General features: G+C 48.3%; 1 protein-coding gene across 2 annotated transcripts in view; it reads left to right on the top strand.

Moving 5' to 3' along the window:
* Positions 1-23,940, top strand: part of FBH1 (F-box DNA helicase 1) — a 719,176-nt gene that overhangs the window by 672,829 nt on the left and 22,407 nt on the right. For both annotated transcript variants that reach the window (XM_085653566.1, XM_085653565.1), the window contains exon 20: positions 19,002-19,133. In XM_085653566.1, the coding sequence (XP_085509692.1) occupies positions 19,002-19,133 (132 nt within the window). The remainder of the gene's footprint in view (positions 1-19,001; positions 19,134-23,940) is intronic.

The following is a 23,940-nucleotide window of genomic DNA, read 5'->3' as shown; positions in this document are numbered from 1 at the left end:
CACGAGACGCTCCATGATATAAGCCCTCCTCACCAGCCGACTGGACTACGGCAATGCCCTCTTACATAGGTATCGCTGCACACCTTCTACAGCGACTTCAGGCCACACAGGACGCCACAGCCAGGCTCATCCTTGACCTTCCCAGAGAAACCCACATCATATACCACCTCCGAGAACTCCATTGGCTCCCCGTACAGAAGAGATTCCAATTCAAGCTGCTGGCCCATACACACATGGCTCTACACAACCAAGTAACTGCCTAAATTAACCACTGCCTGAACTTCCACCAACCATTGAGAAGACTACGCTGTGTCTCCCTTTCACTTGCCCATAATCTCAGCATCTACCGAAGCAGGAGTGGAGGATGCTCCTTTTCCCACATCACTGCAAAGACCTGGAAAAGCCTTTCCAAGCACCTCTGGACCATCACCTCACTTCCGGAGTTCCTAATGGCCCTCAAGACCTGGTTGTTTGAATAAGCCTCCAGGTCCTGCTAGTGCCTGGATACCCTATTGGATTATTAGCCACGCTTTAAAAATTCTGATTGATTGATTTATAAAACATGGTAGACATTTATATAAATTAAACCTTCATGTAGCAATATTTTTTATTAAAATGTAACTAAGTGTGAATTCGTGTTTTTTAATTTAAACTTCAGAACAATTATTTTAATTAAATATATATTTATACTAACTAAAGATTTATTTCAAAATCAAGGTTTTTTTTTTAAACATTTAAACATGTATTTATATATTGAGGGTGCAAACCTTCAGTTTTCAGAAAATCAGTACAGAACCAGCAATCTCTCACTTCAGATCAATCGTATAAATAACAATAAATATATTTAAAAATCAAGTTGATAGTGCTGTAGCATTTTTTATGTGTTCTACATTTTGGGCCTTTGCTCCCCCCATAACGAATTGGGTACATTCAGTCTGTCTGCCCCCGCGGGGGGGCCTGAAAGCCCACTAGAAACCAGGGATTTTTTATGGGCATTTAAATTAGGAGTGGAGGTTGCCTGAAATGGGCACGCCAATGCCCCCACACCCCTGCCGCAAAAATGACAGTCTTTCTGCCCCCCTGGGAGGCAGATGGGGGCAGTAGCCCCCAATCTGCCGCACAGGGGAGGCAGAAAGCCCACTAGATACCAGGGATTTTTTAACAAATTGAAATAGGGGTGGGTCTGCCCAATATGGGCATGCCAATACCCCCACTCTGCCGCAAAAGTACAGTCTTTCTGCCCCCTCCCCCCCCCGCCTCCCCCCCGGGGGGACAGAAAGCCCACTAGAAACCAGGGATTTTCAAATGCAAATTAGGAGTGGCTTTTTTATATGTAGGGGTGGGGGCTGCCCAGAATGGGCATCCCAATACCCCCCTCCCCAAATGAATAGCCAGAGTCGTTCTGCCCCCCCTTGGGGGCAGATCGGGGCAATAGCCCCAGATTTCCCACCTCCCCAGGGTGGCAGAAAGCACACTAGGCACTGACTTTTTTTCGGAATATGCCTACCTGTGGATTTTGGGTCCTAGCGCACCCGGCACCTAGGTAAACATAGCAAACCTGTATATGTTTGACACCAAGGGGAATCCAGGATGGGGTGACTTGTCTGGCTCTCGCTAGGTTCTGTTACCCAGAATCCCCTGTAAAAAAAACAAATTTTCCTCACATGTCTGTGATGGAATGTTGTGGGATCTGCATGGAACCACATAATTCTACCCACCACGCATTCCCCAAAGTCTTCCGAGAAAAATGGTACCTCACATGTGTGGGTAGGCCTAGTGCCCGTGACAGAAAACGGCCCAAAAAGCAACATGGACACACTACATTATCACAGAGAAAACTGACCCTTTTTTGCAAAGTGCCTAGCTGTAGATTTTGAACCCTAGCTCTGCAGGCACCTAGGGAAACCTTGCAAACCTATACATTTCTGAGAACTAGAAACTCAGGGGACTCCAGGATGGGGTGATTTGTCTGGCTCTCACCAGTTTTTGTTACCCAGAATCTCTTGCAGACCTCAAAATTTGTCTAACAAACACATTTTCCTCATATTTCTCTGGTGGAAAGTTCTGGAATCTGCGTGGATCCACAAAATTCCACCCACCCAGCATTTCCCAAAGCCTTCAGAGAAAAATGGCACCTCACTTGTGTGGGTAGGCCTAGTGCCCACGACAGGAAACTGCCCAAAACGCAACGTGGACACACAACATTTCCACAATGAAACCTGACCCTATTTTTTGCAAAGTGCCTAGCTGTAGATTTTGAACCTTAGCTCTGCCAGCACCTAGCAAAACCTAGGAAACCTATAAATTTTTGAAAACTAGACACCCAGGGGAATCCAGGCTGGGGTGACTCTTCTGGCTCTCACCAGAATCTATTCCCCAGATCCCTTGCAAACCTCAAAGTTTGTAAAAAAAAAAAAAAACCCATGTGGGGTGGGTGGAATTCTGTGGATCCACGCAGATTCCAGAACTTTCCACCACATAAATGTGAGGAAAATGTGTTTTTTGGGACAAAGTTTGAGGTTTGCAAGGGATTCTGGGTAACAGAACCTTAGGTAATGACTTTCATATTTGAAAGTCTGCTCTTATATGTATACTTGTGTAGGGATCTTACCATCCTTTGGTATTAACTCTAAGTCTGGAAACGTTAGTTTCACTTTACTCATGGTCATTGTAAACATGGTGATGCAAGTCTTTCATTTAATCCTTAGCTCCTGTTTCGGTACCCTGCCATATTACTAGAACATTATCAGTTTAGCACCACCATATTTCAATGTGCAACAAAAAGGTTTTTCTTTCTGAAATTATTTCTGTTTCAAAGCTATGTATATAACGATTAGCTGTATTGGGCACATAGGACGTACGAGCATGGTTTGTGACCTAACTGTAGAAAAAATCCTGCTCATACAGAAAATAATTTTCATGAATATCAGCCGTGTATACTCTATGATGAACTTAATTGTACCTTCACCGGGCCATTTCAGATGATGTCCAACCACCTTGAACAAACCCCACTGATCCTCCTCACCCAGTGAATCTGAAATACTTTGTCTTCCCTTGAAGCTCTCAATTTGCTACTACAAGGGAGTTGCACTTCTCTGTAACCCTTACTCATGTATGCACGTTAAGGTACTCCTCACAGAGTCAATCCCTTTTATTTTAGTATCACAGAACTAGACGCCACAGATGCTTTTTCACAGGTTAAATCTTTCCTGCTTTTCAGTTTTACCTATTGGTTATGTATCCCTGCCAACCATTTATACTTTTACTATTCTATGCTGTACAACCTTCCCAGACAAAGCAATTTGAGACTAATCCTTAGTTAAATGTTTGTACGATTATTTTACCTACCTGATATATGTTTCTCCTAGTGATGTGAAGTGTTGCACATAATGTAACATTAAACAATGATACCGCTGTATCACTGTGCTATTTTTACTGCTATTACCAGGTTACACAATCTATTTAAGTATCTGAAGTCGTCAGGACGTTAGGTTAAGTCCCACAAGTAGAAGTCACCGAAGAGGTCTTCGACTTCTACTCGTCCAACAGCCAACGAGACAAGGGAGCGTTGACATTAAAGGCCTTGCTGTGCCGTTTAGCCAGCACTTAGGCCATCTCCGCATCTCCTCGAGTTCCTGGGAGCCGGAGCGACCTACACCCAATTAAGAGAATTTTATGAGGTAACCACGTCCTATTTGGACGGCCTTTTTCCCTGGCACGTCTTCGGCATTGGGTCCAGTGAGGCATCGGTCATGCCATGTCGACCATCCCCTAACGCCGATCCCGGTGCCGACGCTCCTGGCGCTGCATTCTGATCCCCAAATATGAAACGGAGTCGCAAGGGTGTCATCGGACACCAGCTCTGGCGCCGACTGGATCCATGCCTTCCAGGTTGAACCCTAAGCCCTATTCTAATGGGCTAGGACTTGCGGAGGATGGGAGGGGTTGCTGGACCCTGAAGAATACCACCATTATGACTAGGGCTCCAGGTTTTATGGAATTTTTCTTTTTTTTAGCATTTCTGTCTGTATTTATCCATATTTATTTTGCGGTTTGTGAACAAATAAAGATGAAACTAGTATTTTTCAACATTTGTTTCACTGATAAATGCCCACACATGCTTGGATGCCTTGTTTCAATGATATGAAAATCCACAGATGATAAATCAATGCCTTCAATAAAAACAGGCAAATTGTAGTATCTGTCTTTGATATATTTACTGCTGTATCAGCCTGTTTACTAAAATTCATTTTTTTTGCCCCCATACGTGTGAATCCGCACAGCTATTGGCTTTGCAGTCATGACTGAAAGCGTTTAGATTCACTCAAAAAGCAACCCTAGTTCCTTTTTTATCCACCTTTAAATACAGACAGGAAAGTCATTTGTTTTCCATCTGTAGTTATCTATGAAAATCAGTAAAAATGGAAACCAGGGAGCCTTATTTATGATCCCACATGGACTGGTGTGAGGATTGGGCAGAAGCCAGTGGGCTGGATACCTCTCCAGATACTAGCATGCTTTCTCCCCCTACCGTAGCTATGGAGGAGGGAGCGTCATTTGCAATTGTGGTGAGGAGGGGGCTTGCCCTTAGTGGCAGTCAAGACGAACGTCTTGACAGAAGTGCTTCAACCAGGTGTACCCCTCCTGAACCGCTTCTCCCGTTTAATGAAGCTCTTACTGACGTCCTGCTTGGGGCTTGGTCCAAGCTCAACACAGGGGCTCTTGTGAACAGGACTGTTTCCTGCTGCCATCGCCTCGCCCCAGGGATCCCAGCTTCCTTACGCATCATCCTACCCTAGAGATCTTGGTGGTCAAAGCCTCCACTTCTCATGTAAATCTTGACGCATTCCCAACCATGCCCCGGATCGGGAATTCAGGCAAAAAGATGTTTTCTTCTACCAACCTGGCACTATGGTCCATGAACATCACATGCCTTTTGGGCAGCTATTACCATGCTCAGTGGTATACGGTTGCGCAGGTGCTGCCAACAGTCCTGGATGAGGCCAGGGCTATTGTATACAAAATGGTTGTCGACTGGAGTGACGCATCCAAGTTCACAATCAGATGTGGACTGTATACCACCGACATAGACGTAGCTCATGCAGCTTCCCTTTCCCCATGAGAACAGGACAGCCAGCACCCCAGCCAAGAAAGACAGGCCGACAGAGAATGAAATCACAGGCAGGGGCAGTCGCCTATCTCCAGTCCTGGGGCCTACGCACACAATCCAGTATATGTAGCCAAATCTCTGCTGCCTCACAATTGAGCCCCTTGACAGTGCCGGACCGCCATCACCTCAGAGTCCACGATATCTCACTTGCAGTCCACATTCAGGCCCTGCGTAGGCTCCAGTCCTGCCACAGAATGAGGGGCCACCTCAATCCACTTGAGAGCACTCCCAACCCCAGCAGGGTCTGGGGCAGCGTAGATGATGCCGAGGGGGTGCAGTTCAACTTGGATCCCCCTGTGTGAGAAAGTGGGTTTCTGTTGCCCCCCCCCCCTTTTTTTGGTTACCAGACTACTGATGCTCTGTGCCCTGGGCTCCTGCCAATCAGGTGCCCAAGGCCTGTGTTCCTTCCCTAAAACTGCCTAACAGCCAAAACCCAATTGGCATCTCTGGCCACATGTCAGCCCCTGGTAAATGGTACCCTAGGTACCCAGGGCCCTGTGACCAGAGAAGGCCTCTAAAGGCTGCAGCACGTATTGTGCCACCCTTAGAGGCCCTGTACCCCGACACAAACACACTGCCTTTGCAGGCTGAGTGTCTTGGTGCAGAACAAAACAGAGAGTCGACATGGCACACATCCCTGTGTGCCATGCCCACAACGCACACTGCCCTGGCATACCTCAGTCACCCCTCTAGCGGGGTGCCCTATGCCAGTGGTGTGGGTACAGGTGCATGAGCCCAGTGCCCCTTCAGTACCCAGGTCCATTCCTGGGCACTGTAAGTGAAGTGCTGCCCTTAAGAGTATATGGTGCAGGGAGGTCGTCAACACGAACTCCACAGCACCATGATGGCTACACTGAAAACTGAGAAGTTTGGTATCAAACTTCTCAGCACATTAAACCCACACTGATGCCAGTGTGCGATTTAATGTAAGATGCATGACAGAGGGCAACTTAGAGTTGCCCCTTGAACCTAACCTACAATCCACGTCCTGTCTGAGGGGCTGCCTAGGCTGCCACACAGCAGACATGTTGCTGGACCCCTGGGTAGAGAGCTATCCGCTCTCCTGGGCCTGCAACAATACACATCCTGGGCGACGTGCTAGGTCTCCTCCCCGAGGATGGGTAGGGGAAGCTTCAAAGGCATGCCGCCTTTGTGAGCTTCCCCAGGCCACTTGCTGTACTCAGCAACTGGCCCCCACCGGTTCTGACCCCCACTCTGGCGGGAAGACTGGCGGGAAACCCCAAGGGAGGAAAGGGGGTGTGCCAGCCTCTGCCAACCCCACCCCTCAGGTGGGGGAAGTGAGGTGAAGCACATCTCTGGGCTCTCGCCATCTTGAAGATGGGGAGCTCTGCCCAATCAGGACTAGGCTACTGCCCCCTCCCACAGGAGAGTGTCAGGATAGGGGGTGTACCCACCCCAGGGAAGGGACCCATTGGTCCCTGCCCTTTACCTACCTGTATCGCCCCTAAATTTAGTATTTAGGGGCTCCCTGAACCTTCCTTCCTCAGATCCAGATTGCGAAACAAGCAAGAAGATCAAGAAACAAGAACACCTGCCATGCAGCTGCTAACAAGAGGAAGACACCAACTGATTTGGCCCCAGCTCTACAGGCCTTTCGACCCTCAAACCTGCTCCTGCTAAACCCCGGCGTCTCCAGCCACCTCAAAAACCCCGGAAGATCTGACTGTCTTGTGACTCTAATTAACTGGGACTCCCATGAGCAGTGGTACTGTTCAAAGCAAGTAACCAGTCTCTGGCATCATCCAGGAACCGCGATTCCTGCACACTCTGCACCCGCCAAGCCTGGCCTGTGCCGGAATAAAGAAAGACCACGAGGACGTCCCTCCGGCGACTGTGACCCCGAATCCAGCACCCAAGGACCCACCTTGACGCTCCCGACGACGCCTGCAGCCTCAGAACCAGGGACCCCTCCAACCATGACCAGCTGAGGGTAAGATTTCCAGACGCGAAAAGACACCCCTGCACCCGGCGCCCTGCAGCCCCCTGTGCCCTGCTCCTGGGTGCCTACCTATCCCACAACTTCCCAACTTATCTCTCGAAGTGGTGGTCGCACCTGAAGAATCTTTATCTCCGAGTTTGCAGCCTTTGTTAGTCACTGAGCTTCTCCATTGAAATCCATTGAGCACCCTGCATACCGCCGCCGAGTGCCTCAGGCAGTGCAACCTCTACCCTAAGCTACTTCCCCACTTGCCCTGAGTAAGTGACCAGGAGCCCAGCTCCCACAGCCACGTGGCCTGCTAGCCAGCAGCCACCAACCAAAGGCCCCCTGCCTCCCATAGGGTAACATTGGGCCTAACTCACTCTGCACCTAGCTGCCCCTGTGCCGCTGAGGGTGTAACAACTGTACCTACCTGACCCTGGGAGACCCCTGAGTCTATGCCCAGAACCTTATCTCTGCCATCGAGTACTTACCCAAAAGCCGATAACTCACTTTTCTTCCATAGGGTAACATTGACTGGTTTCTAAGTGTCGAGTTTTGAAACTTTAAAATATTCATCTAAAATCAGCCGAATAACAAAAACGAATTTACTCACCTGCTATCAGGAGAGATCCCAGTGCTGGATCTTGGTGCCCAGCACTGACCCTGCAAAGTAATTACAACCGTACTTACCGCTAACTTGATTTTCCTCCATAGGATAACATTGCCTGGTTTTCACCAGAAATTCTTCTAAGGGTCGATTTTTGCAACTTACAAATATTCCTTAAAAATTGCCTATATAACAAAAATGCTTTCTTCTAACTGTTTACAGGAGATGCACCAGTGCTGGATCCAGGATCCAACACTGAGTTAGAAAAAGTAACGATAACCCTACTTACCTGCTGTGTGAATTTCCTCCCATAGGATATCATTGGTGATTCTATGTGAAAAAGTTTCTGAGTGTCAACTTTTAAAATACAATAATATTCCTTAAAAATCATTCCTGTGACCAAAACGTATTTACTTACCTGTTTCCAGGAACTGTCCCAGGACTGAATCTAGGACAGTTTCTAGTCCTGAGGTTAGGAAAGTAATCCTAAAAGTAATTAATTGCATTTACTTAGAAATTCCCATTGAGCTCAATGTATAATTGTGTTTGAAATTATGTTGCCCATTGCAACAACTGTAACTATTGCATTCAAAAGTCTATTGCCTATTGAAAAGTATTTACCCAAAGTATCTAATTCTGAGAGAGTATATTTTGATACCTATTGTTGGTTCTAAAATAAAACAACTATATATTTTGATACAAAACCATTGGCCTAGAGTTCAGTTCTTGAGTGTGTGAGACCATTTGCTGACTGAGTGTGTACAACAAATGCTTTACACTGTCCTCTGATGCTGCCTTACTGCTCCACAAAGCTACCACTTTAGAGAGTAAGGTTATATCTAACTTTAGCCTCTGCCAAACCTCTGGGGACTGTGGATTCTGTGCACACTGTACCGATTTGGGAACAGTATATACAGAGCCACTTTTTTACACCCTGTCCTCGCACTTCACCACTTACGGACACTGCACCCCAGCAGACAGCCGCCGAGGCCTATGTGGGGCAGGGAGGTCCCAAGGTACCGCCAGTCATGGAAGCGAGGGTCATCCCCCCGGTACCACAGGCGGTCCTGAGAAGTCAAACCGGAGTTCTGGGACACCACCACCCTGCTGACCCGTGCATGCCCACGCGGGCCCCATAGGAGCTCCCCGGGGGCCCGCTGCTGTCCAACCCAGTGGAATCCACCAGATGTTACACTCCCCCCTCACCTCTGGGACAGAGCAAACGGCAAACCCAGGACAGGGCACCAAACATTGGCGTGCTTTCAGCGGAACAGGCCTCCACCATCAAGAGCCGACTGCAGAGCGTGTGGTGCAGACGTAGAGCGCACATCGCAGGGTGCAGCTGCAGTCAGCACGGGGACTCCACCTTCCTACCACCGCACTCAGGCGTGCTTCGGATCCCTTGGTGTCATCACGAGACCGGCCTTGCACCGTGGTCCCCTCTCCTGACTCGCCTCCTCAGTACGCCCGCTCTTCACAACAGGCACTCTTCACCTATCTCGACAACTGGCTGTTGAGGGCAGGCTTTCCTCAGGCTGTTGTCTCTCATCTTTAGACTACGGTGGACCTCCTGCATTCACTGGGGCTCACTATTAAGATGCCAAAGTCTCACCTAACTCTCAGATGCACCCTTTCATCGAAGCTGGACACGGTGCAGTTTTGCGCCTATCCTCCCTAATGGTGAGTCCACGATATTTGTGCTATGATATCAATGTTTCAACTTCTATCCTGGATTTTGGTTAGACTGACTCTGAGGCGGCTAGGCCTCATGGCCTCCTGCATCCTGCTTGTGAAACATGCCTGCTGGCACATGAGGGCTCTGCAGTGGAACCTGAAGTTCAGTGGAACAGCATCAGGGAAATCTTTCCGACATGGTCCAGATCTCTGTGGGAGCTGCACAGGATCTGCAGTGGTGGTTAATGAACGGCAGATCCCTCTCCGTTCCTCAACCAGATCTGACAGTAGCGACCGATGCGTCACTGGCAGCCATCTGGGAGAGGATGGAGTCTGGACTCCACATCAATCTTCTAGAGCTCGGGGTGATCCGGCTGGCATTAAAAACTTTTCTGTCTTCCATGAAGGGGAGGCTAGTGCAGGTGTTCACGCACAACACCACCGCCATGTGGTACAGCATCAAACCGGGTGAAGTAGGGTAGTGGACCCTTTGTCAAGATGTCCTGTGTCTCCTGACATGGCTGGTGGCTGGAACAACAAGGCATTTCTGTGGTGGTTCCAACACCTGACAGGTTGTCAGAAATTAACTCAGCCGAAGATGTCTAGTGCATCACGAAAGGTGTCTACATCTGGAGGTGGTGCAAGGTCTCTTTCAGCAGTGGGGAGAGTCTTGGTTAGATCTGTTTGCCACCGCTGACAACACGCAATGTCAACAAGTATGCACATTGCAGTTTTCAAGGCGGTTCTTGCTTGGAGACGCGTTCAGTCTCGAGTGGAACTCAGTCCTCATGTATGCCTTTCCTCTCGTACAACTCCTGCCCAGAGTTCAGAAATTACCGGGCCCAAGGCATCCTTGTGGCTCCGGACTGGGCTCGGATAATTTGGTATTTTGCAGCATGACTCTTTCTGGATTCACTATGCTGTGCATTATTCCGCGATCTGGTGGTTGGGTCCGGATTCATAGTCTTTCTTTTTTTTTTTTGTAGCCCAGGTGGCCGTTGACGTCCCACCATTTGGTGTACCTCTCGTGACGTCCCACCTTTGGGGCGCCATCTACAGATTCTTTTTTCCGCCGTTGGGTCTGGATTGTCATCGAGAAGCTCCAGAGTTTTAACGAGGGAAGAAGAAGAATACACGAGTTTCATCGAAGGAGAATTTATAGAAGACTACAGAGAGGAAGAGCATACAGCCGGGACGACGAAGGAGGAGATCCTCGAAATCTTCGACGCCCATCGGAAAATGCGCACTCAGAGACTCTGAGCGCAATGGACAAGACACCCTTTAAATTCTGACGTAACTGCCACCACAAATATGCGCAGAAGGACCAACATCCTTTGCCTGCCGATCGACCATGAGAGCAAGGACTGCAACGCCTGTTCCGTCTTCACGCCGAAGACACTCCGGGTGAGAGAAAGGCAGAGGAGAGCCAACTTCAACATGGAAGGCAAGGGTAAGGCCCGTCGCTGTACGAACTGGGCCTCTCCACCGACGATGAAGACAACATCGCCGAGGGACCTGATGTCTTCACGGTCGCAGAGACCGATAAGAAAACGCCTGTCAAGGTAGGAGACACGTCGAGTACGAAACCCCCGAAAGGGCCCCGAAAATCTGAGAGTGACTCTCGATAAACAGAGTCAAAGTCCTCGAAAGGAACACTGGCGCCGAAAATTTCGACGACCGCTTGTGGATCCAAGGACGAAAGGCCCAGCGGATCCTTCGAGAAGGAATCCCAGGTGCCGAAGGCCGCCGAGAAACAGAGTTCGTCGAAGCAGGCCCACGAGGTGGGGCGTTCGGCGACAAAGGACAAGGCCGCGTCGACGCAAGCTCCGTCGAAAAGACCAGCGCTCGACGCCGAACATGCTTCCGAAATGGAGAAGAAAAAGAGAAGGCTCGAGGCGGAGATGGAGAGCATCCTTCAGAGGAAGAAGGAGTTCGATGAAAAAATGAAAAAATTCAAAATCCCAACGAAACCGTCGACGGATGTCGTCGATCGAAGAACATGAAGAGTTCGACGCCGAAGAGCAGTCGAGAGATCCTGAAGAAGAGGAAGAAGACCCCTACTATGAGGGAGAAGATGAGGAAGAGGAGCAGCAGTCGATCTACGGCTCGGCGCCGTCGACGACACATGAGCTGGAATGGCAGGACATCAACGCCGAAAATCCCGAAGAGCCCGTGGAGACCTATCCCTCGAGGCCTTCGCCGCCAGATGACATTGGGGCATACAACATGGTCGTCAAGAGCGCTGCAGCAGCTTTTGGCGTGAAATTGGACGAGGAGAAGCCGAAAGCAGATTTTCTACTCGAAACACTGCTCCCCATCCAGACTAGGAGCCAGTTCCTCCCCATGCTCCAAAGCATAATGAACCAAGGGAAGGAGGCGTTCAAGGACCCAGGAACTTGCAGATCCATCACTCCCAGAACAGAGAAGAAATACAAGCACTCCTCACAGGACCCGCCATATATCAAAGGATCAGTCATAGCTGACTCCATCATTGCGTCCACGGCCAGGAAAAGGGCCAATGTACCGGCAACCTCAGGGCCGCCTCCCGACAAGGAGAGCAGAAGGATGGACCTCGCCGGGAGAAAGGTTGAGAGAAATGCGGCAATGCACTGGCGCATGGCGAACTCCAATGCCCTATTGAACAGGCACCAGTACCAGCACTGGGACGAGATGGGAGACCTAATCAAACATCTCCCCGAGCAATACCAGCAGAGAGCTTCCCATCTGGTGGAGGAAGGGAAGAATATTGCAAACTCATGCATTAAGACAGCATTGGACGGGGCAGAGACATCGAGCAGGCTGATGGCTATAGGAATCACTGAAAGGAGGCAGGCCTGGCTCAGAATTTCAGGATTCAAGCAAGAGGTCCAGAACAACATACTGAACACCCCTTTTAACAGTGAGACGCTGTTCAGTGCTCCGGTGGACGAAAAACTCACCCAACTGAAGAAGGAAAATGAGACGGCAAGGTCCATGGGGGCCCTGCAATTCAGAGGGATGAGAAGAGGCACCCCAGCTCGGAGACCCTACGGAAGGGGAGGAAACCAGCCGGGAACGTCACACCAGACATTCCAGCAAGGACAGCAGGGTGAAAGTCACGGCCAGCAGGGACAGCAGAAGCAAAACTGGCAGTACCAGCCTCGAGGCCAGTCCTTTCGCGGTAGGGGAAACGGACGTGGCCAGAGAAGAATAGGGTGAGACCAACCTTCATCAAAGTGACTTCGCACGGAAGAAAATGCTCACCCCCAGTATACCCCGAGGGGTGAAGCACAAAGTAAGCACAGTAAGGGGGGTACACAAACCAAATGCCTACGAGCATGCAACACCAGTAGGCGGAAGACTGGAACTTTACCTTCAACAATGGCAAAAAATAACCTCAGACAAATGGATACTCAACGTCATACAGTACGGATACTGCATAGAGTTGGAGAAAAGACCTCCAAACAGGAAACCAAAGAGAAGACAACACTCTGGTCAAGAGCTTGCCCAACTCAGAGAAGAGGCGCTACAACTACTCCAAAAGGAGGCCATAGAACCAGTGCCATGCAGAGAAAGGAACAAGGGAGTGTACTCAAACTACTTTCTGGTCCCAAACGTGGACGAAACACTAAGACCCATCCTGGATCAACGATTCCTAAACAAATTCATAAAGACGCAAAAATTCAAAATGACATCGCTACAAGAAGTGCTACCTCAAATACGAGGCGGAGACTTCATGTCCACCGTGGATCTCGAAGATGCATACCTGCACATCACGATGAACAGGCGCCACAAAAACCTGTTAAGGTTCAACATAAACCAGGATCATTACCAATTCACAACCCTGGCATTCGGTCTAAAGTCCGCACCAAGGGTTTTCACAAAAAGCCTTGCAACAGTAGCAGCGTACCTACGGAGGGAAGGGATTCATGTGTATCCTTACCTAGACGACTGGCTAATCAAAGCAAGTACTCGCGACAAGTGCGAGGAGCACGTAGAGCGGGTGACAAGAACACTAACAAACCTGGGGTTCTCGATACACTGGGGGAAGTCATCAATGGAACCAGAACAGGTGAAGATCTTCCTGGGAGCGCAGATCAACACCTTAGACAAAACGGTCAAGCCCAGCGACAGGAGAACAATAGCCCTGCTGAAGGAGACGCGTCTCTACCAGAAGGGGCGAGCTCTGACAGTAAGAACAGCGAGCAAGATCATGGGTATGATGGCGTCATGCATTCACCTAGTCCCCAATGTACGGCTTCACATGAGACCGTTCCAGGAAAGGCTGCAACAACAATGGTCACAAGCGAACGGAAGTTGGGAGGATCTAGTGGTTGTTACGCACGCAGTGCAAGAGGAGATAGCATGGTGGAACAGGGAGAACATAACTATAGGAAAGCCCTTGACACCACCAAGCCCAACTGTGACCATTACCACAGACGCATCCCAGATAGGATGGGGAGCGCACATGAACAAGCTCAGAGTGAGGGGTCTGTGGACTCCAGCAGATGCGGTCAGACACATCAACTACCTGGAATTGAAGACCGTACTGCTATTCCTGAAGGCCTTCCAGAGGCAGCTATACAACCAAAAAGTGTTGATACAGACGGACAATACTACCACAATGTTCTACATCAACAAGCAGGGAGGAACACAATCGTTCCCCCTTTCAACTCTGGCACAAGAGATTTGGAGATGGGCCATCCCACTCAAAATAGACCTGCTGGCGATACACCTACCAGGGAAGGACAATGTGGAAGCCGATTGGCTCAGCAGGCAGACCTCGGCATCCCACGAGTGGGAGCTCAATGGACAGGAAACGCAAAGGCTATTCAAAAGGTGGGGTACACCGACAATAGACCTGTTTGCAACACACCTGAATGCAAAATGCCGAAACTTCGCATCCAGACAACCAGAAAAACAATCCCAGGGGAATGCCCTATGGATAAGTTGGTCAAGGACATTTGCATACGCTTTTCCACCAATACCACTGATACACAGGGTACTCAACAAGTGCAAGACCAGCAACATGACAATGATCCTGGTGGCACCACAGTGGGCAAGACAGACATGGTACTCACAAATAGTGGAGATGGCACAGGGACCTCCACACAAATTCGCAAAAAGAAAGGACTTACTCTCCATGCAGAACGGAGAGGTTCTACACCCAGAGCCAGAGAGCCTCGGACTGGCAGCTTGGCTCCTGAAGACATAGAGTTCGCACACCTTAAACTACCTCCAAGCACTATGCGAGTGCTGCGGGAGGCAAGGAGACCAACAACACGAAAATGTTATGGGGAAAAGTGGAAAAGGTTCACCACAGCAAAAATAAACTGCAGAATAAATTGACAAAGGAATCAACGGTGCTTAGATACCTCACACACCTTCTAAAGGCGAAACTATGCTCATCGTCGCTGAGGGTCCACCTAGCGGCGATCGTAGCTTACACACGAGGTGAGACAGGAGGAAGCTTCTTTACGTCACAGGTAGTAAAGAGATTCCTGGAAGGGGCAAAAAGAATAGCGCCACCAAAGAGGATGCCGCCTCCGGCATGGAACCTCAACATAGTTCTGACGGAACTTATGAAGGTGCCCTTTGAGCCCATTCACAAGGCCTCCCTTCAAATGCTAACAATGAAGACAGCCTTTCTGGTGGCAATAACCTCACTGCGCAGAGTAAGCGAGCTGCAAGCGCTAACGCTGCAAGAGCCCTACATCCAGATACACAAGGACAGAGTCGTAATGAGAACGGACCCACACTTCATGCCAAAGGTGGTGTCAGCATTCCATATAAATCAAACAATTCAAATACCAAGTTTCTTTCAGAACCCAGCAACAAGCGCAGAGATGGCACTGCACACTCTAGACGCTAGAAGGGCGGTGATGCACTACATCGAGAGGACAAAAGAACACAGGAAAACCAAGCAGTTTTTTGTGTCCTTCGCAACGAGCTTCCTGGGTACTTTCTGGCAAATACACCCATTCAAGACATATGCCTGGCGGCAACATGGGCTTCGGTGCACACGTTCACCAAGCACTACTGCGTGGATATACAGATGAACAAGGAAGCACAAGTAGGACAGAAGGTGCTCCAACATATATTCAATGACCAACGCTCATCTTCCACCCAGCCGCCACAGAGATAACAAACCGCTCCAAAATCTATGCACAGCATAGTGAATCCAGAAAGATTCACGCTGCAAAACAAATAGTTTCTTACCTGTCGGTGTAGTTTTGCAGCTTGAAGATCTTTCTGGATTCACTAGCGAACCCACCCACCTCCGCCAGGAAGATGAGGCAGGAGAAAAAAGGGTGGAAGGACAAAGACTGAAATAACAAGATAAAACTGAAAGGATATGTATAAGGAAATTACTTAACGCCTAGGGTTAAAAAAAAAAAAAGAGGAAAGGAAAAAAGAACCCGAAGATGGCGCCCCAAAGGTGTGACTTCCACAGGAAGCACGCCGACGTCACGAGAGGTACACCAAATGGTGGGACGTCAACGCCCACCTGGGCTACAAAAAAACAAAAACAAAAAAAAACAAAAGAAAGACTACGAATCCGGACCCAACCACCAGATCGTGGAATAATGCACAGCATAGTGAATCCAGAAAGATCTTCAAGCTGCAAAACTACACCGACAGGTAAGAAACTATTCGTTCCGATCTGTTGAGAATGGCCAACGGTCCTCCGATCAAACTGCCCCTTTGGGAGGATCTTCTGTCACAGCAGCTCGGCAGGGCCATCCACCCACACCGGTCAACACTCCACCTTATTGCGTGGAGATTGAGCGACAACAGTTGACGGGCTTCGGCCTTCTGCCCAAAGTCTGCGTTGTTATTGTGGCAGGCAGGCATCCTTCCACCATAACAGTATAAGCCTGCCGTTAGGGCAAGTTTGTGGCATGGTGTGCAGAAAAGCAGGTTGACCCCCTTTCGGCTCCTCTTTCTCAAGTTCTTTTTTTTATTCTTTCCCTCACCCAGCCGGGCCCTTCTCCAGGCACCTTAAAGGGTTATCTGTCTGCTATTTCAGCCTCTCTCTGTGGTTGCCTGACCAACCATCCCCCTTCAAATCCCCTATTGTACGAAGGTTCCTGAAAAGTTTACTACATATGTTTCTATCTATTCCCTTTAACATTCCTCAGTAGGACCGTAATCTTGCCTCGTCCAGATGTTCCTGATGGCTGCTCCCTTTGAGCCCTTGCACAACTCTCATTTCAGGCTCCTTCCCACCAAGAAGGCCTTCTAGGTGGCAATAACATCTGCCTGGAGAATCAGGGAGCTTCATCCTTTGTCACCCAAGTCTCCATACCTGAACTTCTACCTAGACAAGCTGGTTCTACGCACTAGAGCTTCATTTCTGCCAAAAGTCGTCACTCCCTTTCATGTAGGCCAGTCCATCACTCTGCCTACTTTTTACATTCCGCCACATCCCTCTAAGGAAGAGAAGCAACTGCCCTCTGGTGGACCCAAAAAGAGAGTTGTTGTACTACCTTGACTGCACACTGGAGTTCCAGGCTAACGACAAACTCTTGGGATATATCAGAGCGAAGAAAGGACATATCGTACAGAAAAGGACCCTCCCATGATGGGCCTTGCTCTGTATCAAAATTTGCTACGCATTGGCTAGGAAGCTGCCTTCTGAGGGGTTGCGTGCTCATTCCACCAGAGCTAAAGCTGCAACCTCTGCGTTAGCACGCCGAGTTCCAGTCCTGGACATCTGCGAGGCAGCAACATGGGCTTTCTTTCACACGTTAACCAAACACTGCTGCCTCAACAGTTACATCCATAGAGATGGGCATTTTGCTCTTTCAGTCCTGCAGGACTTCCTCATGTGAAATTGGTCCACGGTCCCACCTATGGGGTGGTATTGCCTGGGTATCTATTCTAAGGTAAGGAATCCATAGCTAGAAGTCTCTATCAGATGAACAAGTTACTTTCGGTAATGCTTATCTGGTAGAGATTCTAACTAAACTTAAACACAAAGCGAGAAAGGGTATAACGGAACCACTCTTGGCCCCTTTACGGTATATATTAAATCAACAAAAGAGTAATCCCGAGTTACTATATTGAACAAGGCAAAAGGAATAACACTTGTTTTTTAAAAGAACCCCATGGTGACATGCTTCCTCATGGGGTTCCCACCCGAGCGGCCGAATGCCTCTTGGGTGTGCTACAACGCCTGATTACAGCGGATCGTGTTCATTTCGAAGTGCAAGGTGAGTGAACCAGTAAATTATAAAATTGCCTTTACTAATCCTAAAAATGTAATACTGGAATAGTAAGGCAAGATTAAAATGAAAACTGATGTCTTCTCTGGTTAGATTAACCAATGGCATCCACAAGTGATAGAAGTTATAGTGGCTGGTCTACATGCTTCAGCCTCAACATGCTAATTTGCGAGGCTATCTTCAGGACCAATGCTGCCACGGTGATATGTACACGCTAAGGTGCACCCTTCCCTGTGGTAGTTCTTACCGCAAACTTATGGTTAATCTCTCAGCGTTGTCTGAAAGAGAATATATTTAAATTATGGGATGCATTGGGTTCCTACCCCATGTATCCTACCAGGGGGGTGTTGATCTGTAGTTGCATATACACCAAGACCAAACGCCCGCTTCTGGCACCTGGTATTCTCCCGATCCAGGACCCCGTGGATCCACGCTGAGATTTTCGAGAGTCACTTTCAGGTTTTCGGGGCCCTTTCGGGGGTTTTGAACTAGACGTGTCTCTTACCTCGTCGGACGTTTTCTTGTCGGTCTCTACGACCGTGAAGACATCAGGTCCCTCGGCGATGTTGTCTTCATCGTCGGTGGAGAGGCCCAGATCGTACAGCGACGGGGCCTTATCCTTGCCTTCCATGTTGAAGTTGGCTGTTCTCTGTCGTTCTCTCACCCGGAGTGTCTTCGGCGTGAATGCTGAACAGGTGTTGCAGTCCTTGCTCTGGTGGTCGATCGGTAGGCAAAGGTTGCAGACCGGATGCTGGTCCTTCTGCGCGTACTTGTGGTGGCAGTTAGCTCAGAGCCTCTGAGTGTGCATTTTCCTGTGGGCGTCGAAGAATTTTGTTAATCTCCTCCTTCTTCGCGTCCCAGCTATAAGTTCTTCCTCTCTGTAGTCTTCTCCAATTTTTCTTCGATGAAACTCGCGTTTTCTCCTTCTTCCTTCGATTGAAACTCTGGAGCTTCTCGATGACGATCCAGACCCAACGGCGGAAAAAAGAATCTGAAGATGGCGCCCCAAAGGTGGGACTTCCGCAGGAAGCACGACGACGTCACGAGAGGTGCACCAAATGGTGGGACGTCGACGCCCACCTGGGCTACAAAAAAAAAAACAACAAAAGAAAGACTACGAATCCGGACCCAACCACCAAATCGCGGAATAATGCACAGCATAGTGAATCCAGAAAGGTTCACGCTGCAAAACCTTTCTTATATATGCATAATTTAGTGCATCACGTATGTTATCAAATCACAAAAGATGAAAGCAATTTCTGACTCGGACACTTACAAAATGTTTATTTATGGCCACTTTCCTTGGGCACAAATGTAGCAGTATATGTTGGCAAAAATACTGGTTGATGTTGCACGCTCTTCTGTCCTTCCAGTAATTTTATACCTTGTTTTTGTTTTCAGGAATACTTCCTACGAGCAGAGCTGACCACAGATGTTTTGAAAGAAAGAACACCAGAGTGTTCGGTGTCAAAATGTACAAACACTCTACAAGACAACACAGTGTTAACACTTAGGAAATGGCCTATGACCTGTGTAAGTTTTTCTTAATTTATATGTTAATCTGATCAGCTGAAAGTAAAATCCAATATAGATTCATGTGAACCCTGAAATAAATAATTTCTGAGCACCTTCTGACTTTTCATTTGACCTTTCCATGCTTTTTTCCGCCTTGGCCATGGTTTGCCCTGATATGTATTACCTTTTTTCTGGGGATATTAACTGCTCTTGTGCATTTTGTCAGGAGCAATATATTGTGTTCATTTAAAGTGGGTAGAAGTTTTTTTTATTTTGTATTGCAATGTATTTTAGAAGGATATAAGAGAGAATATTTTGAGTGTCCTGTAGAAGAGAAGTTTGATGCTTTGTCTCTGGAAGCTTCGGCTGAAGGCTCTCTGAATGGTGACAGAAAAGACAGGAAAAAGCGATGGATCATCGAAAATTTCCAAACTTTCAATCGAAAATCAACATTATAGAGCATGGAGGAAGAGGATAAACAACCCAGGTTTCCACCAAGAAAATACCGAAGAAGTGGCTGGGGTACTTGGGCAATTGACAGAGGTCTTTAATGAAGTTGTGCGGAGTGGGTTGATTCCAAAATCTTGGAGAGGGTCACTAATATCTCCTATTTTTAAGAAAGGAAACTGGCAACTGCCGGAGAACTACCGTTTAATTACCCTTCAAGATACTGACGCGGGGGAGGAGCCAAGATGGCGACCGGGACGGCAGCGTAGACTCCCGGCTCCGCGACCCTCCGCATCCCGCACGGATATCCTGCCTGAGATCCTCAACCTGTGCTACGTGGTCGTGTTTCTAAAGGAGAGGGGCTCCCGACTGTGTGACTCCGAGGTTTCTAGCTGCGGTATCGCCGGAGGAAACTGCATCTGAACTTTGCGGCCTGTGCGGCCCTGGAGCCGGGACATCGAGTGGACGCCGTGGCCGGGTGGCAATGCGACAACAGCGGCCAGTGGTGACCGAGTGGAGTCGGCCCACCGGAGCGGTGCCAAACTCGGCCTACATTTCGGCATGGTCACTTCTACTGCCCAGCGTAGCGGACCGAGTGCATGACCGGGGGTGCAAGCCCTAGATCCTCCGGTGACTGCCCCCGCCTTGCTGGTGAGCTGCCCGGCCGCCGTCCGTATCCTGCCCCGATCATTGCGGGCCACCCCCGGATTTCTACGGGAGCTGGTCCGTGGTGGGGACGACCATTGCCCGTAATCACGGATAGTTCTTTGCCTGCCCCCGGAACCCGGTCACCCACGACGTGGACTTTGCGACGCTTGTCCCGGCCCCGGTGAGGGTCGGGCATACTTGGCGGCCATCTTTGGGCGATGAAGCCTACCATCCTGTCCGCTGGGCCGCAGTGGGCCTGTGAGCGTACCACCTGTGGGAGTGTGGCGGCGAGATCGCAGAGAGCTGAGCTGGGGTGCGGCGACCTCCTCGAGGCTCTTGGTACCCTTCACTCCTCCTTGGTTCATGGCTTCGTGACCTTGGGGAGTAAGCTCGATGGTGTGGCGTCGGAGTTGGGGCAGTGGCGGCCCGCTTGTCCGCCCGAACACAGAGACTACCCACACTGCGCGCAGGAGGACACTGTGGCGGCCGCCCCTGAGGTTAGTACACAACTGGACGCCCCGGCCAGTATGCTACAGTGCGTTCGACCTTCTGAGGGCCTGATCTGTCCCGGAGGAGTTGGACCTGAGTGGGACGTGGTGGCCTCATCCCGTACATGCCCTCCTGCGCCCCAGGGACAACTCCAGCAACTAATGTCTGCTTTGACTGCTTCTGCCTTCCTGAACCTTGCATGCAGTCCAGATCCTTGGGCAGCACTGGGAAGCCGGTTTCTCCACGCGGCGGACTGTGTTCACGCTCAGAGACTTCCACTCCACCTGTGTGCGTCGCTTCTTTGTCGTTGTTGGACATTCCTCTGCCTAGGAACATTGTGTATGGTGCTGGGTCGAGGGGTTGGCATGGGCAGAATTCCGAAGTGTGGTCAGGGATGAGGCTGCCCCTCGGGGGTGGTCGCCTAGTGGACGGGCGGGTTTGGGGGTGGTGTGCTCTCCTGACATGGCTACTGGCACGATAGGTGCATAATGCTCCCCATCGTGGTTTGAGACGATTGTTCTTGTGCTGTTCCTTGTTCACCTTAGGGGAATCTTACCGTGCGGGAGGGTGAAGCCGGGGGTCTGGTATGAAGGCCCTCCTCCAGTTTATAAATACTTCCTCTACCCCCCCCCCGTCTGGTGGGGGTCCTTTCCTACTTCTTTTTTCCCTATTCTCCTATATTTCGGGTCTGGTTCCAGGGCGACAGGCACACTGCTGGGGGGGGGGGGGCCGTACTCATTTGCAGAGGTGCAGGGTGGGGGGTTGGGGGAGGGGATTCTGTATTCTTTCATCTCTTTTTCCATGGCCTCCTTTTTTCTTTTCTGATTCTTTCTGCTTTTCTTTTTCTGGGATCAGCGTGATACACCTCCTTTTGCTATGCCTCGTTGCCGTTCTATGTGTTCACAACTTCCGGGGTGTTCTTGGGGAGTTCTGGCGGGGGACTGCGGGCGCAGCTGTATATTATGTTCTTTCCCATCCTGAAGTTCTTGTGTTTGCGCCATTGACCTAATAGATTACTGTAAATCGCTAACGTTCATTACTCTGCAGATCCGTGATCGTTGTTTTAAAAGTGCTTGTCACCTGATCCTTCTGTCTTGTTTCATCATAAAATGAAAACCTCTTTCTCCTGGTGCCCTACTTACGCTGTTCACAGTGTTAGCAGTACGATTTTGCTCCCCGAAGTGCTGCCTGTTTTTGTACTTGTCGTTATTGCTCTGATTGCTTAGCGGCCGGCCCTGGGGGGTTGTAGGCCCATACTTGTTCTTATTGAACTGTCAATAAAGGTTTTAAAAAAAAAAAGAAAAAAAAAAAAAAGATACTGACGCAAAACTGTTTGCCGGGATTTAATTAACAAGTCTAACAGATTGGGTAATGGAAAAGCAGGTACTACCCCTGAATCAAACAGGCTTTATCAAAGGACTTGGAACCTCCACAAACATGTTAATACTGTCAGTATTAATGGATAAGGCAATTTTAGCAAAACAGCCCTTGTAGTTTTGTTTCGTTGATTTTAAATCTGCTTTCGATTGTGTGAATATACAATGATTGTGGAAAAAAAACTTAAAAAGTAAGGAATTCCAGACTCATTACTGAAAATGATTAAACTTTTGTACACTGATACTTGGATCAGGGTGAGGATTGGTGACGGTCGGACGCTAACAAAAGAAATACCTACGACTAGTGGATTAAAACAAGGGTGCGTCCTGGCCCCTCTGCTTTTTAATTTATGCTTAGCAGATCTCTCTACGGCTCTGAATGAAGTTAATGCACATCCACCAAGGTTAGCAGACAAACAAATATCCAACTTGTTGTATGCAGATGATGTCATACTTTTAAGTCAAACTAAAGTTGGGTTGCAACGGCTAAAAAATCGTATCTCAATGTATGCAAATGAAAATGATATGGTAATAAATGAAGCAAAGACCAAAATAATGGTTATTACAAAAAACACACGACTTAAATATAAATATAAATGGTTGATGGCTGATACTGAATTAGAACAAGTTGTAGCCTACAAATATCTTGGTGTTATATTTAATGACAATGGAAATTTCCTTCCGCAAAAAAAGCAAACACCTTGGTTGCGGCATTCAGGACCATACAGAAAGCTATAAGTAACTTGTCTTATTGTCCCTTTCTAAAGGTAATTGCGGCAAAACTATTACCTACTTTGACATACAGTAGCGAGGCAATAAATGGGAAAGATGCGGAGATCATTAATAATGCGGTTGCAAAAACGTAGAAAATCTTATTCTCCCCGCTGAATAACGCCTCACAAGCGCAAGTGAGGCTGGAATTTGGGTTAAACAACCAGCTATATGCAAGGAAGGGGCAAGCGCTCAAAGTGTGGAATAGAATAAAAAATGATCAAGAAAACCAAATGTCTCAGCTGTTACGGCAAGAAGTAAAAGATAATAGGAAACTACATGTTTGGTCCTATCTAAATACAGCGATAAAAGAATTTGGCGTGACACCCATTTGGGATAGTACAATCACCCAGGAAAGCTTAAAAAAAACAATCAATAAACTTACTAATCATCTTTCCCTGATTAAAGATAAAGATATACTTGTAAAAAGAAAGCATGCATGGCCAATTATAAATGGATTCATGAAAAATAAGGTCCAAGAATATCTTGAAACATCATGGTCGCAGAAAAACAAACATATCTTTATCAAAGCCCGATTTGGTTGTCTGCCGGGATTATGTCACCTACCACCATGGAAGAAAACAGGAGAGAATACTCTATGCAGGCTATGTAAATCCGGACAAGGGAACATTATACATGTACTGTGTCTTTGTCCAGAATTAGAAAACGAAAGGAAAACCACTTTTAAGAGACTATTTAATAATCGCGGAGTGAGGACATGTAGGCAAGCTCTGCTAACATGTCTAAATTTTGAAGATTTATTAATGAATTCTGCATTTGTAAGATCTTTGTGCCCCGTTGGAAAAAAATTGGAGGAATATCATTTGAATTGCTAATGTATTGTGTTAAAAATATATTTTATATATTCTATTCTTTGATAAAAACCATATATGATTAACTGTTGTATAACTTTTAAATTTCATGACATTTTTTATAATTTTTGTAAGATTTTAACTAATCAAACAAAATAAATTAACTTGAACTTGACAGAGGTCAGAGAATGTACAACCAATGGAACTTCTTCGCTGGGGGGTATGGAGGATACGCTCTTTTGTTTTTGCCCAGAGTGTCACCACAAGTTTGCTCATCGAGAA

The sequence above is a fragment of the Triturus cristatus genome, chromosome 4_1 (genome assembly GCF_964204655.1).
Source record: "Triturus cristatus chromosome 4_1, aTriCri1.1, whole genome shotgun sequence".
Taxonomy (NCBI): domain Eukaryota; kingdom Metazoa; phylum Chordata; class Amphibia; order Caudata; family Salamandridae; genus Triturus; species Triturus cristatus.
This window is presented reverse-complemented; position numbering and strand designations above follow the sequence as displayed.